The 23,619-nt window shown below is 43.4% G+C and overlaps 1 protein-coding gene across 2 annotated transcripts in view; it reads right to left on the bottom strand.

Moving 5' to 3' along the window:
* Positions 1 to 23,619, bottom strand: part of pnp6 (purine nucleoside phosphorylase 6) — an 86,589-nt gene that overhangs the window by 58,395 nt on the left and 4,575 nt on the right. Inside the window, exon 1 of one of the 2 annotated variants that reach the window (XM_072547586.1) lies at positions 8,658 to 9,056. The exons of the other annotated variant lie outside the window; for it this stretch is intronic. Within the exon in view, the coding sequence (XP_072403687.1) occupies positions 8,658 to 8,908 (251 nt within the window). The 5' untranslated portion in view covers positions 8,909 to 9,056. Of the gene's footprint in view, positions 1 to 8,657; positions 9,057 to 23,619 lie in introns of those variants that run through there. 2 annotated transcript variants of the gene reach the window in all.

Raw genomic sequence — 23,619 nt, 5'->3', positions numbered from 1 at the left:
CACATTCTCCTGGTGTCCACATGGGTTTCCTCTGGGTGCTCCGGTTTCCTCCCACCATCCAAAAATGTGCAGGTTAGGGTGAATTGGCCACGCTAAACTGCCTGTAGTGGTAGGGGAATTGGTCGGGGTCAGTGTGGACTTGTTGGGCCAAAGGGCCTGTTTCCACACTATAAATAATTGAATCAAGTGAGCTGAGGTAGGAAACAAAGTCATGTAATTTTTATTTCTGGTGTTACATAGATGCAAGCTATAAGTGCCGATAAACTGCTCAGCAGAAATCTCTACCTTTTAGCCAACCCTATCTGGTCAAGGGGTAAAAACACAGGAATGGATAAAGAGGATATGACTTTATACTCGGGAAATGAATTGAAAAGGGTACAAACATATTGTGAAGGAAGAGGGCAAAGTTCATTTCCAATTTACATTATTTTGGGCGAACTATGTTTGAAACGAGAAAGTTTTGATTCCAAAATGTTGGCAGAAAGTAACATAAGGCATTGTCCTAACCTGGCAAAGACTCAAGCAGAAAGTTCTCCCTGCGGCCAGGGACATTGAGCCATGCAAATGTGATCTCTGCTGTGACAAAGCTGTCTTTATCCAGAGAACAGGCTGAACCTGGAGTGGATGAGATAAATATTAATATGGCTAATGGGACACAAAACCTTCATAGCAAGAGAAAACGAACATCAGAGTGAGGATGTTACGCTTCAGTTCGGGCGGTACGGTGGCTCAGTGGTTAGCACTGCTGCCTCACAGCGCCAGGGACTCTGGTTTGATTCCAGCCTCGGGTGACTGTTTGTGTGGAGTTTGTACATTATCCCTGCGTCTGTGTGGGTTTGCTCCAGTTTCCTCCCACAGTCCAAAGACGTGCAGGTTAGGTGAATCGGCCATGCTAAATTGCCCATTGTGTCCAGGAATGTATAAATTAGTCAGGGGTAAATATGAAATAGGGGGAAATGGGTCACTCTCCAGAGGGTCAGGGTGGACTTGTTGGGCCGAAGGGCCTGTTTCCACGCTGTCGGGGATTCTTCTATTATACAGGGCATCAGTGAGACCATATCTTGAATCCTGTGTTTGGTCTCTATTTTGAAGGGAGGATGTAGATGGGTTGGAGGTGGTTCAGAGGAACTTGAAACTAGATTGGTCATAGAATCCCTACAGTGTGGAAGCAGGCCATTCAGCCCATCAGGCCCAGACCAACTCTCCAAGAGCATTTTAGCCAGACCCATCCATCCCTGAAACCCAGCCTTTCCCATGGCCAATCCACCTAACCTGCACATTTCTGGACTCTGGGAGAAAACCCACACAGACACGATAAGAACGTGCAAACTCCACACGGACAGTCGCCCGTGGCTGGACTCAAACCTGGGTCCCTGGCGCGGTGAGGTAGCAGCGCTAACCACTGAGCCACTGTGATGCCTGGAATGAATGGGTTGTCTTATGCGGACTGGTTGCACAGCATGCCATTGGACGTGAGGGGGGATTTGATCAAAGTGAATAAGACCTTGAATGGTCTTGACAAGATGGAAGGGGTTTTTCTTCTTGCAGATTGGTGCAGGTCTACAAGTACTGTTTTAGAACTAGGGATCAGCTCAGTCGGAGAAAGAAGGTTGGTGGGGTCTGCAATGCACTCGCTGGGAGGATAGTTGAGGTGGGAAACCTTACCACCTTTAAAAGGTACTTGGATGAGAGCTTGAAATATCACAACAATCAAGACTATGGGTCTCGTGGAGGAAAGTGGGACGTGTGTAGGTAGTATTGTCCATTTGGTGATACTGACTCATTGGGCCAAAGGGCCTCACCTGTGGTCTATGATCCTTTGCTGATGTTCCCTAAGACCTCCATCTTTGGCCACCTCCACTAATATCTCCTTATATGGCTCATTGTCAAAACTTGGTTTATCATCTGTACATTTTGATGCATCAGGAAGGGGGAGAGTTACCTGCACACTGTGTATCAGGAGGCAATCACATCTCTTGGATTCACTGCCTCGAATTCAGACAGTAGTCAGGGATAGGAGTATATGACTATAGGCTAGGCAGGGGTAGTTGGATCCAAGAGGTAGTGCTGAAGGAACCTCAGCCCTTGAGCTTGTCTAACAGGTTTGAGATTCTTGCTGTGTGTGGATGAGAGTGGAGGCTGTAGGGAGGACGGTCAAACTGACCATAGCACCATGGTACAGGGAGCCAGTCAAGAGAAACATGGTTGTAATTGGGGATACTGTAGTCAGGGGAATAGACACTGTTCTGTGTGGCCAGGATCAAGAGTCCCGAATATTTTTCTCTTTGGAGGGTTGTGTGTGGAAGGGAGTTTGGAATTCTCTGCCTCCAAAGGTGGTGAATGTTGAGGGGGTGTCATTAAATGTTTTTAACGCAGAAGCAGATAAATTCTTGTTAGGCTGGGGAATCAAGGGTAATTGGGAATAGTTGGGAAACACAAACAGATCATCTCTGATCCTATTGAATGACAGAATAGGCTCATGGGGTGAAGTGGTCTACTCTTGCTTCCATTTTGAGCATTCATAAATTCAAAAAAGGCTTTAATCTCAGAGTGAGTACAATTCTGGAAAAAACAAAATTCATTTACAGAGTCCCAAGTATTGGTGAAATAATTGTTGATTTTATCAATGGTCTCTACAGATTAGCTAATAAATGTGAATATGGGATTTAAGTACTGAATTGATCGGAGACTGTATAGTTTTGGACCTGCTGGTTAGTCTTTATCAGAGTTCTTCCAGGAATATGATTTCACTGAACAGGCTCAAGGGCCTGAAATCCTTCCTCTTGTTCCTACCCAACTGTCAATTGTATCAAGCTGTTAATTAGTACAGCATGGCAGAGAATGAAAAAAAGCATGTTTACATTAATTGAATGAGTGATCTTTAAAATAGTCCGATCACGGGGTTTCAATAATTTAATCTCCTGCATTCCAGATGCACCCTTCCTCTTTATAAAGCCACCCAAACTCTTGGATTGTTTTATTGCCCTGTCAGTAATTTTCCTGCATGTTCTTGTTATTTTGTTTACAGAGCAGAAATATTGTGAATCACACACACAGACACAGACACACACACACACAAACACAGACAGACACACACACACACAGACACAGACACACACACACACACACAAACACAGACACAGACACACACACACACACACACAGACACACACAGACACACACAGACACAGACACACACACACAGACACACACAGACACAGACACACACACACACAGACACACAGACACACACAGACACACACACACACAAACACACACAAACACAGACAGACACACACACATACACAGACATAGACAGACACACACACACTCAGCAATGTAACTGTCTGTGTAAAAAGGGGTTTCTTCAAGATTAAGCTTGAGAGGGTGCAGAAAAGATTTACACGGATATTGCTGGGGTTGGAGGGTTTGAGTTAGAGGGAGAGGCTGAATAGGCTGGGGCTTCCTTACCTGAAACGTCAGAGGCTGATGGGTGACCTTACAGAGGTTTACAAAATCATGAGGGGCTTGCAATACAGCAAATAGCCAAAGTCTTTTCCCCCTGGGCAAGGGAGTCAAAAACTAGAGGGCATAGGTTTAAGATGAGTGGGGAAAGATTTAAAAAGGACCTGAGGGGCAACATTTTCACACAGAGGGTGGTGTGTGCATGGCAGGAGCTACCAGAGGAAGTGGTGGAGGCTGGTACAATTACAACATTTAAAAGGCACCTGGATGGGTATATGAATAGGAAGGGAGATGGACGAAGTGCTGGCAAATGGGACTAGATTAATTTAGGATATCTGGTTGGCATGGACGAGGTGGACCGAAGGGTCTCTTTCTATGCCGTATGACACTAAGACTCTCAAAGAAGACTGCACTCGAGAGAATGCCATTCAGTTGGAAAAAGAAGTAAAGGTACAGATGCAGAAGAAGATAATCCCCAGAGGAGGGATAAAGCCCTTGTCTGGGATCTCGACTGAATCTATTTCCTTTAGAACAAGACAGTAAAGGAAATCCTAGCCCCCCAACCCCACCACTCCCCGAAAAAAGGTAGAGATTGTAAGATAACCACAAGAGGTCAGAAGTTCTCTGCCAATGCTATGGTGACAAGAGCAAAGTTACCTCCATTCTTTGTGGCAGTCACATTACTAAGGATACGGTCTTCTGAGAGGTGAATGGTCAGCGACATCACGGTGTGAGTGAAGCCAGTATGGGGTCCCAGGGGGCACCTGTGGAGGAGTGCCAGTTTCTGCAATTATCAAGTAGGTTCCCTCAGCCTTTTCGATGAGAGCAAGGGTGGCTGAGCTGACTGACTGTGGCAATGTAGCACAGGAAGCTATTCCAATGGGGGAGCAATAAGGAACAGTAATTGTAGTGAGGGGGATCGACACTGTCCTCTGCAGCAAGAGCGAGAGCCCAGCTCCTGTGATGCCTGCCTAGTGCCAGGGTTTGAGACATCTGCTCAGGGCTAGACAGGAACATGGAGAAAATCCAGTGGTTCTGGTCCATGTAAATACCAACGACACAGATAGGATAAGGAAGGAGGTTCTGTCGAGGGTGTATGGAGAACTAGGTCATAGAGTCATACAGCACGGAAACAGACAATTCTGTCCCAATTCGTTTGCACCAACCAGATATCCTAAACAGATCTACTCCATTTGTCAACATAATTAATTAAAAATTAGAACTATTTTAAAAATTCATTCAAGGGATGAGGGCATCGCTGGCTAGGCCAGCATTTATTGCACGTCCCTAATTGCCCTGAGGGCAGTTACAAGTCAACCCCATTGCTGAGGGTCTGGAGTCACATGGAGGCCAGACCAGGTAAGGATGGTAGATTCCTTCCCTAAAGGACATTAGTGAACCAGTTGGGGTTTGTTTTTGACAATGGTCATCATTAGACTCTTAATTCCAAATATTTATTGAATTCAAACTTCACCATCTGCTGTGGTGGGACCACCACGCGTTCGAAGGTTATAACCTCTAAGCCATACGCAAATTGGGAGAAGTGAGTTCCAGTTCATGCACTATTTGCATCAGTAATGGGGAAGTGGGGCCTGATATCATTGGGATGGTCTACTCCTTAACTGTGTGTTCTTGCAAACTGCATAATGACAGAAATAGAGAGGGTTTTAAACTGGGCAGTGGGAGCAAGGGATCAAATGTGGAAAGGTGGGTAATAAGAAAGAGTCGAGAGAATGCAAGAGAGGAATATGTAATGTGGGAAAACTGAGGAATACCCCAAAAATCGAGATGTTACAACAGTAACAAAAAGACAAAACTAAAGGCTCTGTCATAAATGCTCTGTGCATTCAGACACAAGGTAAACAGAGATAGCACACATTAGAGTAAATAAATACAATGTGGTAGCTATTATAGAGATATGGCTACAGAATGACCAGGATTAGTTTCTGAATATGGAAGGTTATTTGACATTCAAGAAGCTAGGTAAAGGTGGAGTGATAGCATTGTTCATCAAGGATAGGATTTTTGCAGGAATTGGAGGTGACTTTAGTTCCAGAGATTAGGATATAAAATTGGCTTAGGTCAAGATGAGGAGCAATAGGGAAAGAAGTTATGAGGGGGAGTGATCCTACCAGTAACCACAATGTGGGACAAAGTATACAAGAAGAAATATCGGATGCTCATGATAAATGGACAGCAATAATCATTGGTGACTGTAAACAGGATAAACCACATTGGCAATACTGTAGTAGCCTGGATGAGGAGATCACACAATGTTTCTGACATGGTCCCCTTTCAGCAGCACAGTGTGGTACTGACCAGATTATATTAGGCTTGAGATTGTGTAATGTGAAAGAATAATTAATAACTTCAGAATAAAGGCATGAAGAGGTAGCATCGATCCCAATCTGATTGAATTTTACATCCAGTTTGAAAAGAGAAACTGTTAATACTAGTATTTTAATTCTAAATAAGCAAAACTGTATGGACATGACAACTGGCTCACTAGGCTGGGAACTGATCAAGAGAGACAGAGTGGCAGATATTTAAGGGGAAGTCTAAAATACACTGAATAAGTATATTCCTGCTGTGAAGAACAATTCCAAAGGGAGGGCTCACCATCCCGAGTTCAAGAAAGCAGTTAAGGAAAGCATAAAACATATGGAGAAAATCTATAAGAACATAACAACTAGGAGCAGGAATTAGCAATGCAGCCTCTCAAGCCTGTTCCACTATTTGATACGATCATGGCTGATCAAGTCTCAGCCTCAACTCCAGTTGCCTATTCACTCTCTGTAACCCTCCAACTTATTACTAATTAAAACTCTGTGTATCTCCTCCTGAAATTGATTCAGTGTCCCAGTGTCCACCACACTCCAGGGTAGTGAATTCCACAGATTTATATCTGAAAGAAATAATTCCTCCTCGTCTCAGTTTTAAATCTACCAAACTTTAACCTAAAACTGTCACCTCTCGTTCTCATTGGCTAAAACCCGTTTCCACAGCTATAATCACATTCCTCTGTGACTGCCTTGGACTCAGACTCACCCCATGTGGATTCTAACTCATGCTTCATCCCTCGCTTTGAAACCCTCCAAGCTTTGAATCCACCCAGGATCACAGGCATCTGCGTGATGGTCAACGTTCCATAGGCAGCTGAGCTCGATGCATCCTGAGATCCATACTCAGTGCAATGCGCGTCATGTAGAATCAGAGTAATCGAGATGTACAGCACAGAAAAAGACTCTTTGGTCCAACTCATCCAATCCAATCAAATATCCTAAATTAATCTAGTCCCATTTGTCAGCGCTTGGCCCATATCCCTCCAAACCCTTCCCATTCATATACCCATCCAGATGCCTTTTAAATGTCACAATGGTACTAGCCACCACCATTTCCTCTGGCAGCTCATTCCATACACGTACCACCCTCTGTGTGAAAACGTTGCCCCTTAGGTCTCTTTTATATCTTTCCCCTCTCACCCTAAACCTATGCCCTCTAGTTCTGGACTCCCCGACCCCAGGGAAAAGACTTTGTCTATTTACTCTATCCATGCTCCTCATGATTTTATAAACCTCCATAAGGTCACCCCTCACCCTCCGACGCTCCAGGGAAAACAGCCCCAGCCTGTTCAGCCTCTCCCTGTAGCTCAAATCCTCCAACCCTGGCAACATCCTTGTAAATGTCTTTTGAACCCTTTCAAGTTTCACAACATCTTTCCGATAGGAAGGAGACCAGAATTGCACGCAATATTCCATCAGTGGCCTAACCAATGTCCTGTACAGCCACAACATGACCTCCCAACTCCTGTACTCAATACTCTGACTAATAAAGGAAAGTAGACCTAATGCCAGGTCACCAGATCTGAAATGCCAACTCTTCACAGATGCTGCCAGACCTGCTGAGCTTTTCCAGCAACTTCAGTTCTTGTTTTTACTTTTATTTTTGGATTACCCCAAAAAAGGAAACAGCTCCTCTCCATCTAGATACATGAAGAGGAGAGGCAGGTCAGACAATCTAAAGAGCAACAGTAAATGAAAAAAAGTTTCATCAGAAAGAAGAAACTAGAGTTTCAGAGATCGTTTGCTAGCATGTAAAAATTAATAGCAAGAGTTCTCCACAGGAATTTTACAAGTTAAAGTATAAGTTTGAATGCATCTTAAAAGAGATTATCAATGAGCTAGTAGATGCAATGGTGTTAATTTTCCAAAACTCCCCAAGTTCAGGGTAGGGTTTCCCTTTCAGAACAGAGGTAAAACTCCACTTGACACAATGAACAGTTACGATAACATGCACTAATTACACAATGCCTTGCTGCCCACTGATATAACTGACAACGAAGAGAGGAAACTAAGAAGGGGAAAAGCAGGGTGTGGAACATGTTCATCTGATGCACGAATATCACATGACATATTCAATTTAATGCCACATCAGGCACCCTGGCAATTTGCAAACAGCAAATGCATTGTCTAAAGCAATTATTGCTGGGGTTACATTGCTGGGGCAAAGACAAGTTTCATGAAGAAATTGAGTTGTATTCCCAATGGCACAATGGACAGCAAGCCAGAATATACACAAACAAGTTCATCAGAAACAGATGCAAGTCCAGGATGGCATCAAAATTCCTCAATAGTGTACAGAGAATTGGCCAAAGCTTGCTATAGTCTTACTTACAGTGTGGATTCAGGCCCTTCGGCCCAACAAATCATGAAAACCCTCCTTCTTAACACAGAAAAGAACTTCACCAATGAGATCTTGAGAGATTAGTTGTTACAATCTAGGAATGATTAAGCATTGGTTTTTAATTGTTCACTCAGAGAAGGGATTTTAGAGAGACTACACAGAGGTCACGTGGACAGCATGAACTCCAGAGAAAGGGCTCAGTCATCAGTATGGCTCCCTGGGATTTCAAAGGACATTGAAGAAATTATTGTATTTTCAACTGTCAGATTGGTGCAATACACCAACCAGAACAGATTGGATGACAGGAGAGTTGTTTGAAGCAAAAATACAGGCATGGATCAGTTGGGCTAAGTGGCCGAACTCTGTGCTGTCAATTCTATGGAATTCTACATAAAAGTAGCAAAAAAACTTTCAAATCGCTAAACATCAGCTACCATAGGAAATAAAAGGAGGTCCAAGAAGTGAAAGGCCGGATAAGAGATGTACATTAATAGCACTCAGATACTCACTGCCATGCACTTAATTGGTGGTCACTCTCACTCGCATTCATTGTAAGGAGAGAGTAGATGCCCCCACACAGACAGGAAAAAAAAACGACGAGCTCTTCTGGTGTCTCTACGCCTGCACCCACCGCGAACTCCTCAGTAAGAGATTTTGGAGAATTCGTTGAGGTGAAGCAATAGAATTGGTCGAGACAAGCTTGTGGTTTGACAGGCAGTTGAAGCTGACCACTTGGAGTAGTTCCTCTAGAGGAATGCATGAATTTGTAAACTGCTTTCTCTATACTGTCCAGCTTCGAAATTGTCTCTTCTCCTTCCAAAACAGTCTGATTTCTAATCCTTGTTCCCAGACTGTTTATTTTATCTGAACAGCGAGGTTGGTTTTGCACATAATTGACAAAGGACCTGCATACTGATTAAGTCATGCCTTTATAACACTCACCCTCTAAATCACGCTGGACAAGCTGAGACACTGCTCTTATTCAGACATCATGGTATACAGCTTGGCTTTAACCCAATCATTGAACTGATTATCCAATAAAACTTTCTTAATAACACAGCTTCCATTTATGGGAACATCATCAATCCAGGAAAAATGCCTCAAACCAAAATGCAGAAGCATATAGTTAAGCAACAGACAGGCTTTTGTCCACAAACTTATTCAGAGGTCAATTTTAAGGAGTATCTCCCAGGAGGAATGGGAAGTAGAGAGACGAAGAGAGTTCTGGACAAAATTCCAGAGACCGAAGGCAGTGATGGAGTAATTGAAATCAGGAAAGCAATAGACCAAGACTACGGAGCTCAAACATCCAGAAGGATTGTAAAATAGTTGGAGAGAAATGAAACCATGGAAGGATTTAAAAGAATAATTCCGTGAGTATTTCAGGCAACATCCCTGGGACACACGCAGCAAACAACCCCAACTCCCTGTGGCCAACCATTTCAACTCCCCTCTCCCACTCCGTCACATGTAAATCCTGGGCTACCTTCACCGCCAAATCCTAGCCCCCAATAACTCGAGGAAGAATGCCTCATCTTCCAACCCTACAATCACACGGCATCAACATCGATTTCATCAATTTCCTCATCTCCCCTCCCCCCATCTTATCCCAGATCCAACCCTCCAACCCGGAACCACCCTTTTGACCTGTCCATCTTCCTTCCCAACAATCCGCTCTACCTTCCCTACCGACCTATCACAATCAGCCCCCACCTGCAAGCTCCAATCGCCTTCCCAGCTCCCTTGCCCCCCAGTCCCACCTCCACGCCCATATTTATCTCTCAGTAACCCCTTTCCCCTCCACATTCCTGATGAAGGGCTTATGCTGCCAACATTGACTTTCCTGCTCCTCGGACACTGCCTGATTTGCTGTGTATTTCCAGCACCACACCTCTCGACTCAGACAAATGAACAGGTAAAGGTCAGCCTGGGAGAATGAGTAGCTGCTAATGGGGACAGTTGGCGGCTGTCAATGGATTGTTGTGGTAGCAGTGCACGTGATTACAAGGCCTGGTGTGTGGGGGCTGGGGTAAGGAGATGGGGGAAAGTACACACGAATATCCACTGACAATGGGGCTTCCAAAACATCCACCTTCTTCCTCAACTGACAAACTCCCATCACCATGGTTGACTGGGCCCTCAGCAGTGTCCACCCCATCTCCCACACTTCAGCCCTCATGTCTTCTCTTCCCTCCTACAACAGCGGTACGATCCCCCGTGTCCTCATCTACGATCCCACCACTATCCACATGCATTGGATCATTAGCCGCCATTTCTGTGGGATGCCACCACCAGACACCATATTCCCCTCCCCTACTTTGTCAGCCTTCCACAGGGACCCATCCCTCTGGGACACCCTGGGTCCACTCCTCCTCCTCCTCCTCCATTCCCAACATCTGCCCACACTCCCACGACACCTTGCCCCTGCAATAACAGAAGCTGTAACGCTTGCCCATTTACGTTCTTCCTCCTCACTATCCAAGGGCCCAAACACACCTTCCAGGTGAAGCAGCACTTTACCTGCACTTCCCCCAACCTAGTCTACTGCATTCGCTGCTCACAATGTGGGCTCCTCTACACTGGGGAGATGATACGCAGACTGGCTTTAGCTATGTTCTGACACAAAATGACCCTGAGCTTCCAGTTGCTCGCCACTTTAACACCCCACCCTGTTCCCTGGTCAACATCTCTATCACGGGTTTGCTGCAGTGCTCCAACGAAGCTCAACACAGGCTGGAAGAACAACCACCTCCTTTTCCGCTTAGGAACCCTGTAGTCTTCAGGACTCAGGACCGAGATCAGTGCTGCTTCCCCATGTGACGATGCCACTCCTTTAACAAAGTTACTCCGTTCTTAGCTTTATTTTCACAGGCTGGCCCACCACCCAGCAATGGAAACAGAGATGGCGAGGAAGAGGAGAGAAGAGTCAGAGTTGGACCAGGTGAAGGTGACAGCGAGGTGAAAGTTGAAACAAAATCGATAAACCTTTTCAATTCCAGATGAGGGAGGTGTTATGGGTCAGGCCTGACCCCCTCAAAACATTTCAAGAAGGCAGCCCAGCCTTTAACTTTGCTGGTTGTTTCGAGCAGGTGTAGAGAGGATAGTCCAGGAGTGATGCAGATCGCCCAACCACTCAGTTTTAAACAAAACAGAACTTATTTACCGATTTCTGAATGAAACATGAACAAACGAGAACTCAACTTCGAATCACTTGACCTATCTGAAAACCCAGTTGACTCTATCGCAACCTAATGATGCTGCTCCAAATTCCTGCAACATCCCCATAAACACCCCCCTTGGCAAAAAAGCTAAAATCAAACACAGGTTCTTACAGGAGAGATGTCAGAGAGAGAGAGAGGATCAGCATGTAACTGTTCCTTCCACCAGCAGGCCTCAAAACCCTGAACTGGGAGAACTGGCCAAGTCCCTTTTCACTGTATAAGTGCTTTTGAAAAAAAGACTTAAGCCTTTTCAAGTAGATATTTCCAGACTTGTCAGAGCCTCTGCTTTTACAACCGCTCTCAAAGTAAAACCAAGAACAGATTAACCTTGTTAAAGGGGCAGCATCATAGAGGGAAGCAGCACGGATGAACGTACTTGGGATAGAGTTGTGGGTGGGGGGCTAGAGTAGGAACAAGGAATGTTCCACATGTCCCACAAAGAGACAGGTGTAACTGGACTGAATAGAACATGGAGCAGCACAGCACAGTACAGGCCCTTCAGCCCACGATGGTGTGCCGAGCATCTATCTTAATCTAAGATCAACCCAACCTACACACCCCCTCTACTTGCTGCCATCCATGTGTTTGTCCAGCAGTCGCTTAAATGTCCCGAATGTCTCTGACTCTACTACCACCACTGGCAGTGCATTCCGCGCACCCACCACCCTCTGCGCAAAGGACCCACCTCTGATATCTCTCCTGTACTTTCCTCCAATGACCTTAAAATTATATGACCCCCTCGTGACAGCTATTTCTGCCCTGGGGAAACGTCTCTGGCTATCTACTCTATCTCTGCCTCTCCTTACCTTGTACACCTCTATCAAGTCATCTCTCTTCCTTCTTCTCTCCAGTGTGAAAAGCCCTCGCTCACTCAACCTCTCTTCATAGGACATGCCCTCCGATCCAGGCAGCATCACCATGTGGGTACCCATGGCCACCCCTCTGACCTTAACGAAGTGAGAGCAGTTGAAAGAGAAGTTGTTCAGGGTGAGGATGAGCTCAGCCAGATGGGGGAGGATGGTGGTGGCTGGGGCTGCTTCCGGGCCCTTTTTCCCAGGAAGAAGCGGAAAGCCCTGAGGACCATCCTGATGGAGGACGAATGGGTAAAGGGATTGCAAGTCCATGGTCAAGAGGAGACAGCTGGGGCTTGCTTGGGAACCCTGCAGCCTTCAGAACTTAAGATCGAGTTCAACAGTTTGAGGGCCTGAGCACCTTCTTCCATATCGCCCAATCACCAGGCCTTGGCATCACAGTGGCTGCTACCACAAACAACCCAATGTCAAGCATTAATGGTAGCCATTAGCAGCTATTCATTCTCCCAGGTTTATCCTTACCCATTCCTTTATCTGCCTAACTATCTCTCTCTCTTTCTAGCTCTCTCTCTGTCTATCGTTTCCTCACCCAACCTCCCTCCTCATCCTTCAGCATAAATACCAAACTCTTCCTAACTACATTCAGCTCTGAAGAGGAGTCACCTGGACCCAAAATGTTCATTCTGATTTCTCTCCAAAAATGCAGCCAGGCCTGCTGAGCTTTTCCAGAAGTTTCTGTTTTAGTTTCCCGTCCATCCCATGATGACCAGAATATCATTGTGATCTCCTCAGAGAGGCAAAAAAAAAAGCATTGGGCTTTCTCAGATTATGCTGACATTTGTGAGGTGGGGAACCTCATTCAGAAAATAGGGAGCAATGGTCACAAGAACATAATGTGGATCCCACTTGATGTTCTCAGGGTAACGAGAGATAGGCAATAAATATTGTCCACACATAAATATATTGCAATAAGCTTCATAATAAACAACTCAGTTACACTTCTAAAGGCAAAACTAAAGCACTCAATTTTCCAGTCATTTACTTGAAAAGATTAAACTCACATGACACTCATAGACAGTGATCCATATTAGACACGGTGATACTATTTATACACCAAAAAAAACAGAATGTTGGAATACTGCAGGAAAGAAACCCTAACAAGATGTACAGCACAGAAACAGATCCCTTGGGTCCAACCCGTCCATGCTGACTAGATATCCTAACCTAATCTAGTCCCATTTGTCAGCATTTGGTCCATATCCCTCCAAACCCTTCCGATTCATATTCCCATCCAAATGCCTTTTAAATGCTGCAATTGTACCAGCCTCCACCACATCCTCTGGCAGTTCATTCCATACACGTACCACCCTCTGCGTGAAAAAGTTAGGTCTTTTTTATATCTTTCCCCTCTCACCCTAAACCTATGCCCTCTCGTTCTGGACTCACCCACCCCAAGGAAAATACCATGTCTATTTACCCTGTCCATGCCCCTCATGATTTTATAAACCTCGATAAGGTCACCTCTCAGCCTCCGATGCTCCAGGGAAAACAGCCCCAGCCTATTCAGCCTCTCCCTTTAGCTCAAATCCTCCAACCCTGGCAACATCCTTGTAAATCTTTTCTGAACCCTTTCAAGTTTCACAGCATCTTTCTGAGAGGAAGGAGACCAGAATTCCAACAGTGGCCTAACCAGTGTCCTGTACATCTGCAACAGGACTCCTATACTCAACGCTCTGACCAATAAAGGAAAGTATACCAAATGCCTTCTTCACGATCCTATCTACCTGCGACTCCACTTTCAAGGTGCTATGAACCTGGACTCTTTGCTCAGCAACTTCCCAGGACCTTACCATTAAGTGTATAAATCCTGCTAAGATTTGCTTTTCCAAAATGCAGCACCTCACATTTATCTAAATTAAACTCCATCTGCCACTCATCAGCCCATTGGCCCATCTGGTCAAGATCCCGGTGTTCTCTGTGGCATCCTTTATCCCTGTCCAATACACCTCCAATTTTGGTGTCATCTGCAAACTTACTAACTATACCTCTTATGTTCACATCCAAATCATTTATATAAATGACAAAAAACAGTGGACACAGCACTGATCCTTGTGGCACTCCACTGGTCACAGGCCTCCAGTCTGAAAAACAACCCTCCACCACCACCCTCTGTCTTATACCTCTGAGTCAGTTCTGTATCCAAATGGCTAGTTCTGCCTGTATTCCATGAGATCTAACCTTGCTAACCAGTCTCCCATGGGGTACCTTGTCAAACGCCTTACTGAAGCCCATACAGATCACGTCCACCACTCTGCCCTCATCAATCCTCCTTGTTACTTGTTCAAAAAACTTAATGAAGTTTGTGAGACATGATTTCCCCCTCACAAAGCCATATTAACTATCCTTAATTAGTCCTTGTCTTTCCAAATACACATTCTTCTCTTTATTTGGGCTCCATCTCCACCTATCATTTACTCCTAATCTGCCTCTCTGCAACCTACCTTCTGCATATAAACTGACATTTTCCTTTATACTATCGGTTCTGAGGAAGGGTCACTGGACCCAAAACGTTAACTTTGATTTTTCTCCACAGATGCTGGCAGACCTGCTGAGATTTTCCGGCAATTTCTGCTTTTGTACCCTCAAACTTTGCCACAGTTTCGCACATTCACCTCATCTATGAAAATCCTTCTGTAATTTTAATTATACATTCCCCCCCCCCCAAAACCCAATATATTTGCCCTCCTCCTTGTCTACTGCACTTATGTGTCAACTTCCTTTGTTGTTTGTCCGAGTACAGCCTCTGAATATCAACATGTACAAGTTTCACACTTTTTAAAATATATTCTGCTTCATCATTCTTACGATAAAATTGAGTCATCGCTTACTTCCTCATATTGATTGGCAAAGGGGTCAAGGGTTACGGGGAGAAGGCGGCAAAATGGGGCTGAGAAACCTATCAGCCATGATTGACTGACAGAGTAGACCTGATGGGCTGAATGGCCTAATATCTGCTCCTATGTCTTATGGTCTTAACTCCATCTGCCAACTTGTTGCCCATCTATTCAACTGTCTCTATTTCTTTACAGCTTCTGCAATCCATTCGCAGGTTCCATCACCATCAAGCAATGTATCGTCAGCAATTTAAGGTGCATTCCCTTCAGGAATCACTAATATAGATTGTAAATAGCTGAGGCCTCACCTCTGATCCTTGCGTCACTGCCTGCCAATTGATAGTACCCCCATTTATCCTTGTTTCCTGTCTGTTAACCAATCTGTGGTAATATATTACCCAATACTCCAAGAAGTCTTATCTTGCAAATTAATTTCTGGTGTGGCACCCTTCTGAATGCCTTTTGGAAATCCAAGTACACTGACTCTCCTTTAATTTCCCGTCTTCTTACATCCTCGAAAATCTAATCAACTCATCAAACACAATTATCATTCCTAAAGCTATGCTGACTCTGTCATGTCGAATTATGATTTTCTAAGTGCCTTGTTAAGACCTCTTTAATGATAGACTCCAGCATTTTCTAACTGGGATGCAGCTCCTGTTTTCTCTCTTCTTCTTGTCTTGAATAAGCACATAAGGGAGAAAGGAATAGGAGGATATGGGATCCAGTGGGATTAAGGATGGGTGGAGGTTTGTGTAGATGGCTGGGCTGAATGGCCTGTTTCTAAGCTGCACACTCTACGCACAAAAAAGGTGAAACAGCACAAATCCCGAAATGTGCAGCTTTTTTTCCTCTCACTGTGGGTGTTTCTGGTGTTAAGTCAATTGTACCCAAGCTTGGACAAGTATTGCTACTGAGCTAATAATCAAGAGGTCAGGCTAATGGTCTGGAATTATGGGTTCAAATCCCACCACTGCTTTTGGAATCTCAATCTTGTCTCAATAATAATCACAGACCAACGTGGAAACAGGCTATTTGGCCCAACAAGTCTACACCGACCTGATAAAGTATAGGGGAATCAACAATTAAAAGTGCCCATTTTAAACCTCCATCTTGCAACAATAATTTGTCTTATAAGCTTAAAATGGCTACTGCCGTAACAGTGACCATGAGAATGAATTAGGAATGTAAGAGTTTTGGCATAACCTTGCAACTGTTCGTTCTCACAGGGCAGCACGGTGGCTCAGTGGTTAGCACTGAGTTCGATTCCTGCCTCTGGCAACTGTCAGTGTGGAGTTAGCACATTTTCCCCGTGTCTGTGTGGGTTTCCTCTAGGTACTCCAGTTTCCTCCCACAATCCAAAGATGTGCAAGTTAGGCGGATTGGCCATGCTAAATTATCCAGAGTGTTCAGGGATGTGTCGGTTAGCTGTCTTAGTCATGAGTAAATATAGGACAGGGGAATGGGTCTGTGTGGGTTACTCTTCGGAGGGTTGGTGTGGACTTGTTGAGCTGAAGGATCTTCTTCCACACTGTAGGGATTCTATGAACTTACAATGAAAAAAAAAATACTGATAACTGTTTAGCTTTATCTGCTGCCACACAAGAGAAAGGCATCAGATGGAGAAACATTTTAAATCTATAGCTATGTTTGATTTATAAGACTAAAATGTATTAATCAACTCATTTGCTAATCGTGAGAACTTAATAGAGAAAGAAACATTATACAGTGTGGAAAGGGAATATGAGATTGTTATACATAAGGGCTATTAAATATGCTGCCTTCTTGCTAAAAATCAGAGATCTCTTATTAGTCTATCCAGAGACATCTTGATTGATACTCTGGACAACACACTATTTGATTTCTCGCCAGCTTAATGACAATAAAGTGTGGTTTTGGTAACTTACGTGTGATCTGAGAATTTTTGACAGTCCACATAGGGAGCATAGGGAATGTTTCAACATAGGGAACGCTTCAACATAGGGAACATTTCTCTGGGCTGAATAAGTGACTGATTGTCTGAATCAAACATAAGAGGTGTCCGGGTGCCCCAGGGTATTTTACCTCAGACCACTCCTTGCGTTCGGACAGACGATCTGCCCCTCGCGCAGTGAGGCTTGTACCTTGAAGGGATCGACCGACCCGCTCAGACCGGAAGAATAAGTTATGAAGGCTGTTTTAAAATGAGGTTGCTCCAGGTGACATTGGCTATTCTGTATTGTACCTGAGATAAAGAATCAGGACTGGGGACCGTGGTCAGGGAAATAGTTGCTACTATCTGACAGATTCAGCTTGGAGAGCTGCTTTCTTTGGATATGGCCAGTGGAATTTATGAGATATTAGAAAAATGAGAATAGGCTCAGTAAATTTCTCACTCCATTGTGTTAATATGGTTAGTTGAAGTTATGAGGTCATAGAAAAAGGAGAACAGGGTTGTTAAGTTTCTCACTCTATTTTATTGGTTGGTCCAATTGAACTTTTTTAAAGACTACAGAGTCATAAGGTATAATGGGACAGTCCCTCGATGTAGTTGGAAAGGGGTCTCCCTTTCAGACTACGTGTGTGATAATACCTGATGAGGAAAATGGTTTATAGTGTTTGGAAACCCCTCAGATAAATTGGACATTTTGTTAAATCCTTTGTGTGAATTAGGCAACTTGTTAAATTTTAATTTATGTTTTAAAGGACATGCTGTTTGAATCATTGAATGATTGTTATAATGTGCATCTTTCACAGAATGGGGAACTGATTCCAAAACTATGATTTTTTTTTTAAAAATGGGTGAAATGGACAGAATAAACAGAGAAACCACTTCCACCTGATGGCACTTTTGATTGTGATCACATAAAACAATTGGCAGAAACTTTGAATTCTTCAATTAGACAAAGGAACCGGAGAGACAGAGAAAGAGAGAGAGAGAGAGAGAGAGAGACACTGCTAAATGTTAACTGTTTGTGGTTTGTTGTGAATGTACTTTTTGTTTGTTTGTGGTCACATGTGGTCTTTGTTTTTTCTTCTCCTTTGCCTTTGTCCCCCTGGAACCCATGATCTGGGAATGTTTTGATTGAAGTCTGCATCTTGGATATCCTTGGTGATTTCAAAGTGTTGTCTGTGCCTTTTATTAGTTTTGATTGTGCATGTTTAATTTTTGTTTACCTTTTGAAGGACTTCCTCTCCTAATATCTGCCAGGAAAGGTTCATTTAAATAAATTGGTTTCTGATCGTTGGTTTAATTTATCTCTTGGAATTTGATTATCCCCTGTTCAGAATTTCATTTTCTGGCCACAGTGAATTTCCAAATAAGATAAGCTAAGCATTTTATTTTCTGGGAAAGCTATCCATTTTTAACTTGATTTTGGTAAAATTTTCAAATCTCTTTTAAGATCATTGTAGATGTCAGGATGACGTTGAATGATATTTGGGTTTTTGAGGGAGATGTGGGAATACCTGTGCCTTATGTGCTGTTGTAGATCTATATTCATTTATGCTATCATAATAAGAATCTCTTCAGGCTATTCCTAAAATAAAACTCTCTCTTCTCTGGAAATAAAAGGTAGTCTTTTGCTGTGGTACTAAAATACAGGGATTTCAACCAGTATTCATGGATATGAATGTTTTTATTACTTCTTGATCCTTTCAGATAGGTTCACGTGCAAATATATCATTTACTCAAAATATTTAATGATTACAATTATGGTAGCCAATGAAATCAGTCATTTATATTTCATTGGTTTATCTATAGAACATAATTACTGGAATGAACAGATTGAGCTGATAATTCTAATCATAATCTGTTGAATCACTAGTTTAGTTTATTTTCAAAATTATTAGGTTAATGACATTTTTTGTCCTTTTTTTATTTTAGACATTTACCTCATTATTCTATTATGTCTAAGGTTACAAATTAGTTGGTTTGTTCTCACAGAAATTAAAATACTCGTTTCCTGTTTGGCCTTTACCTTCTTATTTTTTTTTCTAGGCTTGGTGCCTTTTAAAATCTGTGAGATTAGATTCCCTACAATGTGGAAACAGGCCCTTTGGCCCAACTAGTCCACACCGACCCTCAGAAGAGTAACCCACTCTCCTCTGACTAACACTAGGGGCAATTTAGCATGGCCAATCCACCTGACCTGCATATCTTTGGACTGTGGGAGGAAACCCATGTAGATACTGGGAGAATGTGCAAACTCCATACAGACAGTCACCCAAGGCAGGAATCGAACCCAGGTCCCCGGTGCTGTGAGGCTACAGTGCTAGCCACTGAGCCACCCACCGTGAGGGTTAAATTGGAATTCCAGTAGTTTCTCTGACCTTCAGCTTCTACAGCTTTTCAGAATGCTTTAAATTCCCTATCCTTCTTTTGAATATTTTGAGTGTGGATTGTTTAATTTGTTTCAGCTATGCTTTACGCACAGTCCAGCTCCATCTGAGATATGTATGTTAGGTTGTTTAATTAACGAACTTGTCTTATGTTAATTATCCACAGGAGCTTTCACACAAGTGTTTCAGATTAATTTTAACTTGTTTTACGTTTTTTTTCAATAACTTGTTTTCCAATAGCTGAGTGCAACTTGAGTTATTTTGATGCAGACTAAATTTTGATTAGTGTGCATTTATCAGAGCAACCCTTGTACTGTTTCCTGTAAACAACCCTAACCATTTTTTATTCAGTTTGGGACATTTAAGTCCATTTGTTATTCTCAATTGACGGTGCAGTTTCTCAGCCATTTGTTCAACACCCATCTCTCAATTGTAAAATGTGGTTATTTTAATTTTTTATTACCATTTGTATTAGTCCTGAATTGCAAAATCAGAGTTAATTGGCATGTTCAATTGGCTTTTATAGAAATTGAGTTTTGCACATGCAATGCACAATAAACGTTATAGCAATATGAGGGAAGATGTAGGTAGCATAGCAGGAGAAGAAACATTAAGGGAAAGTGAGACTTGCTGTGTCCATCAACACTGGCACTGAAACAACAGGTTGGATTACCTTCTGTGCTGTTGTCATTTTTTATTTTTACTTGATAAGCTAGCCTAAGAGTAGGTAAAATCTAATTGTTGGGATGTTGTACACTGCTATTTCTGGATCGTATAGTCATTACTTCTCGTGGATGTTAAAATTGAATAAATTAATGACAGTTCAAAAAGTAATATTTTATTGATTTTTTACATCAGAAGTTGTGAAAATGAAGTCACTTTTTGGGAAATTGCATAATTGGGCATGACCACACAGATCAGTAGCCAAAGTAGCAGAAGCTGTGGGTCCACTGAAAGTTCGATTACTTAGCAATATTTCATTAACTTTTTTAGATTTTTGATATTTTAAAATGGACATGCTAGATTTGTTACTTATGACTGAACACTTTATTATACTCTGTATATGACATTTAAATCTTGATTCTGCGCCCTCTGTATCGGTCAAGAAACTAGGGACCTGGGACAGGAACTCTAGTGAACAGATGGTAAACCTAACTTGAAATACAAAATTGTGAGTAATTGTCTTGATTATTAATTCAATAATGAAGGATAGAGCCAATATTAAATGGAATTACACCTCGCTGGCCTTTTAGAAGAATAATGCATGTGACAGGGGGTTAGAGGTATGTACAACTGATGGAACTCCCCAATGCTGGGAGATGTTCAGAGCGGAGTGTGAATGGGTAGACAGGAGGTAAAAAAGGGAACAGGAGAAACACTGTAAGGGCACAAAGATTGAGGAAGATAAAAAAAGGGCTGAAGCAATAGCGCTGTAAATGTAATCTAAGTTCAACTCAGGATTCCTAGCCTGTGTCTGGCATACTGACACCTTATGGGTAAGGGGTTGACACTGATAGGGATGAGGAATGGGGATTTTACCCCAGGATACACACTGAGCCCCAGACATCTCCTGATAGTCCCCGCACACTCCCTGATTCTAGACCTCCCTCTTATGCTGAGGATAAGAGGTCCGGTATCAGTTACCAGCTTTCTAGCCCACATCTTGGGGAATAGCTGCCTGGACCATCCTCAACCAAGGGCCATCCCAGGAAACAGAGTAATGATAATGAACACAAAGCCCTGGCTGCAAGGACAAACCAGCCCTATTTGCTCAATATGTCCAAGGGCAACATGCCCAAAGTCAGTCCTCAGGACTTGTTTGCTCTTTGCTGTTTGATCCTGTCCCCTGAAGAAGTTACCAAGTGGCAAGGACAGAGGGGCCAGGCTGTTGCAGGGCCTGTCCACAGTTATGATGACTTGAATGAGAGGTTCCATACCAATGATACCTGGGTGGATCACTTAATCCAGTCATTAGTAGGAGCCTTACACAACCTGTGTAAGTGATGTACAGAGGAACCTCGATTATCCAAAAGGACACAGGTGGGGAGTATTTTGTTCAATTAATCAAATGCTGGATAACATAGTTTAGCCAAGCATCAGGACCTTATGATCTTGCCAGATAATCTGATATTTGGATAATTGAATGCTGGATAATTGAGGTTTCTCTGTATTGGAATGTATACCCAAGCCTGGGGAGTTGGGAGGTGATTTTGGGGAGCAATTTGTTGCCTGTTAATTTGCAGGTGATCAAACCTTTATGACTCACCTTTGTTTAATGCTATACTTTTGTTATGCATTCCTTCTGGTGTCACTGATATTATCCAGACAGTCAATATGAACTGGTCCAAGAATTACCAGTCACAAATGAGGTAAGCAGTGGTCTTCTACCGGGATGGCCAAACTGTGATCCACATTACAGGTAAAAATCGAATATGTCCAGCGACCTCACAATCCATATAAGCCGTGTGCCAGCCCTGATGGGGTTGAATAGGACGAGGATACCCACTGGGGGCGGAACCTAGCTCAGATACCTGCCTAGTGACCACCGCTGGGTAACCCTTTCCTGAGGGGACCCTGGAAAGGGGGACATGCATGCCCCAGTACTACACCTTAGGGACTGAGAACAATATAGCGAAATCCCCTCTGGGATGAATGGCAGGCCCTTGTTTTAACTGTGGGAGATATGGGCACTGTCAAGCAAGGTTTCCTTATTGTTACCTTGGAACCACCTCAGGGATCGACATATTTTATTATTAATAAATTAGCAGATATACTGACTCTCTTTATACTTTTGGCATGGCCCACGATTGCGGAGCCTTGTGGAAACATGAGGATGATTAACTTCCACGGGACAGCCTGTTAGTAATGCTGTTTTTTTTCTCAAAACCTCTTACAGTCTTTGCAATTGCCAGCCAGTCTAATGGTTCAGCTCACACTGCTGCTACGACCACAGCCTTTTCAGGCAATGAGTGGGTAGACACTGATGCCAAGCAGGCAGCCTTGCACCCCAAACTTCTCATCCCATTGGGTTCCCAGCAAGACCCGCTTAGAAAAAGTTTAATGCCAGATCAGGGTGTGATACAGAAAGTACAGGGGGAAGCCCCTGCTGAGGAGCACAAACTGTAGACTCAAATGGGGTGCTCCCTCGATACTCAATCCAAGCTGTGGGGTTACCCCTGAGGAGTAACCTTCTTTGCTTCTGCCTATCTGAATTGATTATGTGCATAATTGTACACATTTGGGCAAGGAGGGAATGGTTAATACAAGGTTTGTGAAGGTTTGTAGCTCAGGTTGAGGTTTAGGGTGTAGGTTTGCTCGCTGAGCTGTAGGTTTGATATCCAGACGTTTCATTACCTGGCTAGGTAACATCATCAGTGGCGACCTCCAAGTGAAGTGAAGCTGTTGTCTCCTGCTTTCTATTTATATCTTTCTCCTGGATGGGGTTCCTGGGGTTTGTGGTGATGTCATTTCCTGTTCATTTTCTGAGGGGTTGATAGATGGCATCTAGATCTATGTGTTTGTTTATGGCGTTGTGGTTGGAGTGCCAGGCCTCGAGGAATTCTCTGGCATGTCTTTGCTTAGCCTGTCCCAGGATAGATGTGTTGTCCCAGTCGAAATGGTGGGTTTTTTTTCATCCGTGTGTAGGGCTACAAGGGAGAGAGGGTCGCGTCTTTTTGTGGCTAGCTGGTGTTTGTGTATCCTGGTGGCTAACTTTCTTCCTGTTTGTCCTATGTAGTGTTTGTGGCAGTCCTTGCATGGAATTTTGTAGATGACGTTGGTTTTATCCATGGGTTGTTCTGGGTCTTTTAAGTTTGTTAGTTTTTGTTTGAGAGTGTTGGTGGGTTTGTGTGCTACTAGGATTCTGAGGGGTCTCAGTAGTCTGGCTGTCATTTCTGAAACTTCTTTGATGTTTGGTAAGGTGGTTAGGGTTTCTGGCTGTGTTTGGTCTGCTTGTCGTGGTTTGTTCTTGAGGAATCTGCGCACTGTGTTTTTTGACCTTGCAAAAACCTATGGGCGCAACACACTACAACTGGCCCGAAGATGGGAAAGGAATGCCATCCGAGAGAGTTCCACCCGCGAACAAGTATACTTCCTGCATGAATGTTTAAGAAAACAGGTTCTGCCAAAATGTCTCCAATATAAACCGCCGATAAAAACACCTCAAGCCAGAAGTTTAACAGAACGAAATGGCAGCAGAATGCTCCAAGAACTAATCAATGACCC

The sequence above is a fragment of the Chiloscyllium punctatum genome, chromosome 26, assembly GCF_047496795.1.
Source record: "Chiloscyllium punctatum isolate Juve2018m chromosome 26, sChiPun1.3, whole genome shotgun sequence".
Taxonomy (NCBI): Eukaryota; Metazoa; Chordata; class Chondrichthyes; order Orectolobiformes; family Hemiscylliidae; genus Chiloscyllium; species Chiloscyllium punctatum.
The sequence above is the reverse complement of the archived record's forward strand: the minus strand, read 5'-3'. Positions and strand labels throughout refer to the sequence as shown.